Here is an 11,157-nt window from a genome sequence, read left to right as displayed (position 1 = left end):
ACTTGGGGCCTCAGCTAGAATTCTTTCCGAGATTTTCTCCTTCCTGTTTTTTAATTTACATGAGGTGATAATAACAATAACAAGGAATCCACTTTAGTCCGAGGTTTGACCTCCTGTTAAGAGGAAAAAACTATACAAATGAGCTTCAAATGTGTTATTCAAAACTTTTTTTTTTTTTTTTTTTTTGCGGTATGCGGGCCTCTCACTGCTGTGGCCTCTCCCGTTGCGGAGCACAGGCTCCGGACGCGCAGGCTCAGCGGCCATAGCTCAGGAGCCCAGCCATTCCGTGGCATGTGGGATCTTCTCGGACCGGGGCGCGAACCTGTCTTCTCTGCATCGGCAAGCAGACGCTCAACCACTGTGCCACCAGGGAAGCCCTAAAACATTTTTGGTTAAGAAACCCCACATTTTTGGACCTTTTTAGGTACCTTTTGCATTCAGGCATTATTTGGGGGGATTTTGTTTCCAAAGCAATTTTAAAAACTCAGAGTGCTTATTAAAAAAAATTTTTGAGGCACAGTAAAATCAAATTATGGTTTGGCTTCTCCCTAGCAGTTTGATCTTGGGCCAATGCCTTATCCTTTCTGAAACTCTTACATTCTCTGTAAGATGTGGAGGTAATACCTACTTCACTGGGCTTCTGTGAGAAACCACTGAGATAACGCATGTGATATATTGCAGGGTGCTTTGAAATTTTCCCATAAATGGTAGATATTAGTCCAAAACAAACAAACAAAAAACAGTCTCAGGCAGGGGTGAGGGATTGGGTTTCCCTGAAAGGGACTGCTGTGTACCCTGGAGACAAGGATTTAATTACCTGGGGTCCTGGCCCCTACTAAACTTAATTTTGCTAATGAAAATTTCAGAGCAGAGTGTCCATCCACCAAGAAAAAAAAAAATCCTGATTGCTTTAATTTGGTGATACAGTCACACAGAGGAGAAGTCCATCTGGGCTATAACAAAGATGAGGCCTTGCACAGTCTCTGTCCACCACCATCTCTGCCCTTAATCTGGGGTCAGCCACAGCTCCATCTCCTCCTGCACTTCTGACCCACCATGCCTTTATTCTGAACCACCTCAGCCATAAAGCCAACGTCAGAGGAGCCCAGAGGAGGAGAGTGCCACAGATCCTTCTCCGCTTGGGCCCCCACCCAGCCACACTCGGGGGGGTGTGATGCCAGACTCTGAGCTGTTGACCAGGCCTGTTGCAGTACAGCCATGGTGGAATCTGTCTCTGACCAAGGAGCCGAGGAAGGTTATTCAAGGGCATACTAGAAATTTCAAGCTGTGAAAACTATTGTACACACCATATGTCCTGGCTAAGAAGGCACAGATTAGCAGCCTAAAAATTAATTCATGGTTGACAAGTAGGAGCCAAGACCCAAGGGGATTCTGTACACAGCATCCTGCCTCCCTATTGGCAGAGCAAGATCTCCCTTTCCCCAGGAGGGTGCCATCCCTACTTCTCTGCCTGCATCAGGGACCTGTGTGCTCCCTGCCGGTGGTCCTGTTGCTAGGCAAGCTGGCTGAACCCTGAGTCCAGCAAGCCTAGATTCTTTAACTTTCCCTTTGTGGCTCCAGTACAGCCCCACAGGGCTACCAACCTGCTGCCCACTCTTGGGAAAGCTGCAAACACAGGCTCTCTTTGATTTATGATTTGTATAAAAGGAAAGGTAGAAGTTAGAGTCCAGAGGGTAGAGCCAAGAACTGTCATTCACAAGACTTCAGCCATAATCAAGGAACTGGCAACACATGCCTTGATGCATTTCGTATTAGCTATAATCAGTGACTCCATTTTTCTCCCCTTTGAGGAGTGTCTACAATGGTTAGAGGTGGTTATAATATGCCTGTACCAACACTGTATGTCAAATTTGTTTGGGGCAGAAAGCTTGTGTCTTTTATTCACAGATCTTCAGATCAAGAACTGTACTCAAGCAGCTATACTCAAGGAAATACACCTGAGGCTCATTATCCACAGCTGGACCTGATTTAGATGATGAGCTCCTTCATTTTGAACAGATAAAGGAGTGAAATTTGAGGGGACCTGGGGAAGAAGTTAATATGTTTTGCATTTAAGAGGCACATGCGTCATTGAAGGGCAGAGGGTAGATGATGGTAGCCAGACTCCAAGAGGGCTCTCAGTGGTCTTCATGTGCTTATGTGGTCCCCTCCCACATGAGACCAGGGCTGACTTCTGTGACCATTAGCATATGGCCAAAGTGATATTGTGTGACTCCTTATGGCTAAGTCATTGTCATTTCTACCTTGGTCTCCTAGATTTCTTGCTCTGGGGGAAACCCCCCACCATCTTGAAAGGACACTCAGGAAGCCCTGTCAAAAGGTCCGTGTGGAGAGGAACCCATCTCCTAGCACCAACTTGCCAGCCATGTGATTGAGCCACCTTGGAAGCACAGCCTCCAGCACTGGGCAAGTCGTCCCATCCCACATGCTTTCAAGCCTTCCAGCTGAGGCCCCAGCCACCAGGGATCAGAGACTAGCCATTCCACTATGCCCTGTCTGAAGTCCTGATCCACAGAAGTCATGAGATGGTAAATAATTGCTGTTTTAAGTCATTAAGCTTGGGGATGGTTTGTTATGATGCACTGGATAACTAATACAGGAACCCAAGCATTTCTCACTCCCAGTGCATCCTGAGATAGCCAGTTGGTCCATGTCACTGTGATTGAAGCCACAACTGTGTACAGTCCAGCTGTTCTCCCAGGAAATCATCCTCCACTGGCTCTTTTGCTTACGATGTGGAAATTGACAACCTAAAAGCCTAAGATGTTGAACTCACAATATAAAAGGGGGACACAGGAGGCAAAGATACGCACATCAGATGCTTGCACTTGCAAAATAAAACCACAAGGCAAATTTGAAGAAGGCAGAGTTCCACTTTGCCCAGCTCAGCACTGATATGTTGCCTGGTATTCAGGGATAGGTGGGTGCCAGCCAAGACCAGAGCACCCAGTCTGAGAAGAGCTGCATCCACTTCCCAGCCAGCCTGCCACACATGCCCTGGGAGCCCTTAGCTGCCCCCTGCTTCAGCAGGGTGAGGACTTTCTTTGTGAGTTTGATGCCCACCTGTCCTTTCTCTTTTCTTGGGACTGCTCAAACTAGATATTCTGCAGGGCTTTTGAAAATCCCCTTTCCTCTTCATTGCCTCCCCCAAACTCACACACCCAAAAGCTAATGAACCTGCGCGATCCCAGGTGAGGCCCGTAGGAACCCTCAGACACTGGCAATTGGGCAAAACAAGAGTTGTATAGCTGCTCAGAAGTAAAATCTTTTACATCTCAGAAAGTTACAGTTATTTCCTTGCCTGGGATAGATCTGGAAGGGACTGATCTAAGGTTTCTGTTGCAGAAACCTGTCGTTGGAAACTCTCAGAACCTAATAGACTCTGGGAAAACACCACAGATGACCTGCATTCCCAGGGACCTTTGAGCTCGGAGCTGGATGTCTGTGGTGAGGAGGAAGGAAAAGCCAAGGGCATGGGGTGACTGAGGAGGAATGGAAGCCCTGCAGCCAGCTGTGGGCTTCTTATTGTGGCTGTAAGAGGGAAGACCAGGCAGGGGACAGGCAAAGTCTAGAGGCAAAGCCCTGGGGCTGAGTCAAGATGCTTCCTTAACTTCAAAGTCAGGATTTCACATAGTACCAGACCCTTAGAGAAATGTTCCTTTGTAACTGATGCCTAATGTACTTCTGGATCCTGTGATCAAACCTAGAGCTAGAACTGCCCAGATCACACAGCAGAGGCTGTAGATGAAAGAGGCTCAGGGGACAAGTGCTGCAGGTATATTGCTGAATGTCACAGTTCCTCTGGTTCTGTGCTGTCCACGGCCAAGCCAAGCCCAGACAGGCTGGGTTTTGTCTATCATTTCATTTCTAGAGGACTTGAAGGCAAGAGAATTTCTAGAATCTGGGATTGGGCAACACTTCTGGAGTATGGGAAGGCTGGATGTTTAGGGGTGGATATCCAGAGAGGGGCAACTCTGGGGAGGAAGGGCAGGAACATGGGCTTCACGTCTGCAAGCGCTGATGTCTGCTTCCTTTGCTTTGGAAAGAAGCAGATGAACATCTTTGCTCGGGTCAGTGATGTCAGCCCAGCCTAGGGTTCAGGTCCAGCCTTCAGAGAGCCTGTAAATTAAGGGTGGGGACAGGATTTGACCCAAAAGTATCCCTTACAACTAGTCACAATGCCCCATTGCCCTGCTTATCTACCAACTCCACTGTCCCTCAGGCTACACAGGATTAATGACAGGGAAGAACACCGTGTGACAATGGAGGCAGAGACTGGAGGAATGCAGCCACCAGCCAAGGAATGTCAAGGGTTGCCAGCAGCCACCAGAAGCTAGGAGAGAGACATGGAACATAGCCTCCCTCAGAGCCTCCAGAAGGAACCAACCCTGCTGACACTTTGAGTTTAGACTTCTGGCCTCCTGAACTGTGAGAGAATAAATTTCTGTTGTTTTCAGCCACCCAATTTGTGGTAATTTGTTAACCGCAAACAAATACAAGAGAAACCAATACAAGCCCTGTGAAACTAACACAAGAGGAGTAAAAACATATGCTCACAAAAAGATCCGTACACAGGGGCTTCCCTGGTGGGGCAGTGGTTGAGAGTCTGCCTGCCTGTGCAGGGGACACGGGTTCGAGCCCTGGTCTGGGAAGATCCCACATGTCGTGGTACAACTGGTCCCGTGAGCCACAACTACTGAGCCTGTGCGTCTGGAGCCTGTGCTCCGCAACAAGACAGGCCGCGACAGTGAGAGACCTGCGCTCCGCGATGAAGAGTGGCCCCCGCTTGCTGCAACTTGAGAAAGCCCTTGCACACATTCGAGGACCCAACACAGCCAAAAATTAATTAATTAATTAATTAATTAATTATTTTAAAAAAGCAAGCAAACAAAAGTGAGGACTCCCCAGCATCAGGGTGACCAGCAAGTACTATTTTGAAGGGAGTAGTGGATATTAAGACAGATTTCCATCTTTCAGGGAGTGGTTTCTAAAATTCTGGTGACACTGACATCTTTGCTGAGAGCCTGCTATATGCCAGGCACTGTACTTGATGTGGGGAATATGAAGATTATCAATAAAACAAAGTGCCCGTCTCAGGGAGTGAGACAGACCCATGCACACATCATTATGATCAGGGCCAGTGGAAATACCCGGATTTTCCTCAAACCCAGATATGTGCTTATTTGTTTAGAGGAGAGAGGGACTGAGCTGGTCAGGGAAAAGGGCAGAGAAGAACAGCTTTCAGACCTAAAATCCCTGCAGACCACTGAACCCACCCTCCACAGAAGGCAGTTTCGACATCATGGTTTTCTGAAGGTCTCTTGGGAGTCCTACCTTTGTCCCCAAACTGTCCCCACAAGGCACTTATCCCAGAATTTCTTCCAGGCACGTATGGTTGTCTCCATAAGAGAAATCCAGATAAAAACAATATTCTCCATCTTTGTACATTTCTGGTTAATTTTAACCCTCCTAATGGACTAACTCCCTGGGAAAATGTTTGACTACAACATCCCTTAATCCAGCTTTTAGTGTAATACAAAGAGGTACATGAAATTAGAGGGTTATGAACATTGAGACATATTGGTAGGGCCCTTAGAGTTGGGATTAAATTATCTCACATGAGAAGTACTTCACGAGTTGTTTTACAGAGCATAGGGGGCATTTCTGATGGAGAGGGCAACCTGCTTCCCTCATTCAGGTGACAGGTGAGATGCATTTCAAAGCCTGGTGTCCAGGCATTTGAGATTGGGAAGGTGAAGATTTCCAGTAGCCAGGTGACTCAATGTGGATTATCAGGATTTAAGTGACACCAGTAAAGCTGATCTCCAATGTCCAGCTAGTAAATATCAGCGAGTTTTGCTGCCCAACATCCATTCATCCCTTTTCTGGAATCTACTATAGCAATTTTTCTCTGGAGAATTGCTGTCTCCCTAACTCCTTGTCTAATGTACTTCAGATGACACTGCTTTTTGCTCCAGGTGGCTCTAGCCTGACCAATCAGAGTACTGCATTTTCCTGGCCAGAGATCTGTTTCAAGGATCGACCCAATCAAAGCCCACAATATATCGTGAGACTTTGTGGAAACCACTGAGAGAGCTTTTCCACGGAGTTGATCCTGGTACCGCTGGTACGCATCTTGTTTGCACAGAAGAAGCCTGAGAATGAAGCCAGTGTGAGACAAGCGATGGGGAGAGAACAGAACATACACCATACCTGAATTAAGCACTACTGCTTTTAAAAATTGTAAAAAAAAAAGAAAAAAGTTTATAATACATCTTCTTTAAGCAGTTTTAGTTGGGTTTTTTGATACTTGAAATAGAAAAAGTCCTGACCTGTACACTAGGTGATAGAGAATTGGTTTCCTTGGCCCACGCGCCATGAGTAGAGCAGACTTAGTAGGCTTCCAAAGTACAGGTGACCCAGTAGAACTTAGTCTCCAAGGTCCACACTAGTGAGTTCCAAACCTTATTGATGACCAACAGACACAACAAAAATATCAGTGGAGCTCCTTACCAAGGAATTCTTGATCACTCTATCTGGTGAAATGGAGGATAGGCAGAAATGGATATTTTTCAAAAGCACCCGTATCATTTATCTATTGCAGCACCCCAAACCTTAATGGCTTAAAATAACAATACCTATTTGCTCACAGTTCTCAAGGGGCTGCTGACTTGGTTCTTCTGTTAGATTTGCTTGGGATCCTCATGTGGCTGCTGTCATGTGGCAACTCATCTCCTGTCTCAAGTGCTAGCAGTTGATGTTGGCTGAGGATTCTCCACCAATCTAGCTGCAACTTGTCCATATGGTGGCAGCAGATAAGAGAGAGAGAGAGAGAGAGAAACTGTAAGGTCTCTGAGGCCTAAACTCATGATCACACAAGACCAATTCCATCCCATTCTACTGGTCAAAGCAAGTCACATGGCTAGCCAAAGTCAGGAACTGGGAAACTAATCTCCACCACCTAATAGGAGAAGCTGCAAAGAATATGTGGCCGTGTCTAATCTACCATAGTACCCAAGCTTCTTAAGCTTTAATGTAACAAATACCACAAACTTAATGGAGTAAAACAACACAGATTTAATATCTTACAATTCTGGAAGTCAGAAGTCCTAAAATCAATTTGTTGGCAGAGCTGTGTTCTTTCTGGAGGCGCTAGGGGAGAATCTGTTTCCTTACTTTTTTCAGCTTCTAGAAGCCACCTTCATTCCTTGTTTTGCAGCCCCCTCCTCAAGCTTTAAGACCCAAACCAAGCATCAGATCTCCCCACCTCCCCGACTTCTGCTTCCATTGTCACATCTTCTTCTCTGACCCTCCTGCCTCCCTCTTCCATTTTATAAAGACGCTTATGGTTACACTGGGCCCATCCTGATAATTTAAGATAATCTCCCGAATTTAAGATCCTTAATCACACTGCAAAGTCCCTTTCGCCATTTAAGGTGACATACTGACAGGTTCTGGAGATTAGGACACGGACATCTTTGGAGGATGATTATTCTGTTACCACATTTGGGAATCTTAGATCAAGGGAAACTGTCACATAATTCAAAGGATCCAGTGATCTAGTCTGGGTTACCCTGACAGGCTCTGCATGCTCAGGCAGCATACAGGCAGTCAAAGGACTGGGCTCCATTTTTTTAAAATATTTATTTGTTTATTTGGCTGCACCAGGTCTTAGTTGTGACACGTGGGATCTTCGTTGCCGCATGCAGGATCTTCATTGTGGTGTGCAGGATCTTTTAGTTGCAGCATGTGGGATCTAGTTCCCTGACCAGGGATTGAACCCAGGCCCCCTGCATTGGGAGCATGGCATCTTAACCACTGGACCACCAGGGAAGCCCCAGGACTGGGCTTTAGATTCAAGCAGACCAAGGTTTGAATTCCAGTTCACCACTGTCAACTGAAAAAAAGTACACAACGTGAGAGTTGTGATTAAGTTTTATTGGGGGCAAAATGAAGACTATATCCCAAGAGACAGCCTCTGAGATAACTCTGAGGAACTGCTCTGAAGAAGTAAGAGGGGATGTCAGTATATATGTGATTTTGGTGAAGGAGGATACGTGCAATCAAGCACACATTTTGGTAGAGGGTTGCTGCTAGTCACAAGGAACAAATGTCTCCATTAATTATTTTAGTGTTTTTCTAGATACGAGAAGATGCAAGAAATGGGGCTCATAAAATCTTACCCTAAAAATATCTTTCTGAAGGCCTGTTCTGCCAGTTTGTCCCAGAGCACAGAATGCCTCATCCCTGATCTCTCCCCCGAACTCCTTTCAGGGTGTGTTGAAGGTCAGCCACTGCAGTGGCCAGTGACTTCATTCTTGTGGTGCCAGATGGCAAGTGACAATTTTTAGTTGGCAGTGCCCGATCATGGTCATAAATTCGACCATGGTTTGGGAGGCACTTCGTGACCATTTTGTCCCAGAGTGCTAAGACATTCCTGCACCAGGTGAGGGTTTCGTCGATAGGCAACTCAATGTGCTGTTACTGGACTAGGCCCTATTAAGAGTAGCCAAAGTCTCTGGACCACAAGACAGTCTCACTAGTCTGTTATGGTACAGGAAATGATTCCCTCTTGTTGCCTTTTCCCCTATTAAGAGTTACACTATTACGGTCATTGATGTGATATAGAACTATGTATCTGGTCAACTGTTTCAAGTTCACCTAGTCATCATTTTATCAAAGTCTCAGTCACACAATTGATAATGCAAAAAACAACAATTTTAGGGCTTCCCTGGTGGCACAGTGGTTAAGAATCTGCCTGCCAATGCAGGGGACACGGGTTCGAGCCCTGGTCTGGGAAGATCCCCCATGCCACGGAGCAACTAAGCCTGTGCACCAAAACTACTGAGCCTGGGCTCTAGAGCCCGCGAGCCACAACTACTGAGCCCGCGTGCCACAACTACTAAAGCCTGTGCACCTCAACAAGAGAAGCCACCGCAATGAGAAGCCTGTGCACCGCAACGAAGAGTAGCCCCCGCTCGCCGCAACTAGAGAAAGCCTGCGAGCAGTGACGAAGACCCAACACAGCCAAAAATAAATAAATTAAATAAATAAATTTATTACAAAAAAGATTTTGTAAAACAGGCAAAATACAAATGATATAGCTAGTAGTATTAGTAAGGTTATAAATAAGAATTTAAGCCTAGAACTTCTATTAGGTGCAGCCCAGTATATCCCCAGGTCATCTGACTTAGCCTGTTCTATACCAGTTCTTATCTTTAAAGAAAATTATATATTGGTATTGTTTATAAGGCACCCGACCCAATTTCCTACTGTTATTAGCTGGTTATCCTTCGTATGATTTAATATACTAAAGGAGCCTTTAAACTTGAGCATAGCCTGGTGTTAGCCACATAGATACATACCAGAACTGTGTGAGGTTTCCTTGTCAGAAACAGGAGGTTATGGTTTTTGACTGTGATTCCGCTTGGTGTTCTGACTGAGCTTGAGTGACCCTACAAGAAAATTCATATTTATGGTCAGAGTCGGAGCAGGTATTATTAATTGGCCAGGTGAGGGATATCACCTAGTAATATCAATAGTGGCCTAAAGAGAACTATAATTTCTTTCTTCTAGAATAAATTTCCTAAGGGCTATCCAATTAGAGCCTTGGAGTGGAGAAATCCACCAAAGTAATCCAGAAGAACTGGATATAGGTAAATAGCCATAAAGCCAACAATTGGATTAACTTTAAACGCAGTATAAGATTGTGAAATACATTCGGTTCATAAGCAAAGTTGTGAGCAATTATCAAAGTAATTGGTAGACAGGCCTGGTCCAGCATCTTGGGTCAGATGTCTATTTCAGATGTCGTCTTCTCATCCTAGTCTGAAAGTTTCTCCTCTGTTTGAGTCTTGTTTTAAGGTGATTTTAAGGTCAGCAATCCTCTCTCTAGGCCAGTCCAGTGCAGGGACACTTTTGGAAACATTAATCCAAGAGTCAATTCCTTTCAGTTTCGCTGTGCATGAGCTAGTTAAGAGTACCTGATAAGGGTCTTTCCATCTAGGTTGGAGATAGTCCTTTAAATGATGTATTTTCCAGTATGCATAATCCCTGGCTACAGGTCATGAGGCATCTGATCTTCATCCAAAGATAGATTACTGAGATAAACTTCAGAAACAAATTAGTGTCCTTTTAATAATTCAATTAAACTTTACAATAATATAACATAATAGCAAGGAGCTGAATCGGAAGTGAGGCTTAAGCAGTAAATACAGACCTCAATTAACAAAACTAGAATTTGATATCCACTAAAACATAAATTTTTCTCTCTAAAATTACCCTCATTTTTACCAAATATAGACAAATGAAGATTAATTTGTTTGCATATTAAGTCTAATTTTAATAAACTTGGCCTGATTACTTAGGTAAGTGTAATTGATCATGTAGGATCTTTTATATTGGCCGTGGGGAACTTTTCATTAGGAGTCTCGGACTGAATTTTTTTTTTAAAAAGCCCTCTCGGGGACTTCCCTGGTGGTCCAGTGGTACGAAATCCACCTTCCAATGCAGGGGACACGGGTTTGATCCCTGGTTGGGGAACTAAGATCCCACGTGCCACAGGGCAACTAAGCCTGTGCACCACAACTACTGGCCTGCGTGCCACAACTAGAGAGAGAAAGCCCACGCACCACAACTAGAGAGAAGCCTGCGTGCTGCAATGAAGACCCAGCACAGCCAAAAAAATGAAGAAAATAAATAAATTAAATAAAGTAAATGAATATTAAAAAAACAAAAGACCTCAAGGTCAAGGAAAGCAATGCCAAAGGCTTGTCACAGATTTTGCCTTACAGATTTGGGTGAATTACTCCCTTTTCAAGATCCCCACAATATCACCAGCCAGGAGGTTGCCTTCCTTATTTACCTGATAAGGCTACTGGGAACCTATGAGTTTCCAATTTCTGAAGGAATCAGGTAGACAGAAAAGATAAATGTTTCAATTCTGTTTACAGAGGTATAACTTACCAAATTGCTGTAAGTCATAACTAGCTTGAGGGAAGGGTCTGCTTATGTCTGGAAAACACAGATTAAAAGCCAGTAATGTTTTAGACAGAAACCATAAAAATTATAACCACATTCATCAGTTCACTCAGTCCTATGTAACTACTCGTTTCTGTTAATAGTTTCATGAAGCCA

General features: G+C 44.8%; 1 protein-coding gene across 1 annotated transcript in view; it reads left to right on the top strand.

Moving 5' to 3' along the window:
* The first annotated feature begins 1,218 nt into the window (after positions 1–1,218).
* Positions 1,219–11,157, top strand: part of LOC132476390 (dual specificity tyrosine-phosphorylation-regulated kinase 3-like) — a 25,515-nt gene continuing 15,576 nt past the window's right edge. Inside the window, exon 1 of the mRNA XM_060078317.1 lies at positions 1,219–1,255. Within this exon, the coding sequence (XP_059934300.1) occupies positions 1,219–1,255 (37 nt within the window). The remainder of the gene's footprint in view (positions 1,256–11,157) is intronic.

Source organism: Mesoplodon densirostris, chromosome 2 (assembly GCF_025265405.1).
Source record: "Mesoplodon densirostris isolate mMesDen1 chromosome 2, mMesDen1 primary haplotype, whole genome shotgun sequence".
Lineage (NCBI taxonomy): Eukaryota > Metazoa > Chordata > Mammalia > Artiodactyla > Ziphiidae > Mesoplodon > Mesoplodon densirostris.
The sequence above is the reverse complement of the archived record's forward strand: the minus strand, read 5'-3'. Positions and strand labels throughout refer to the sequence as shown.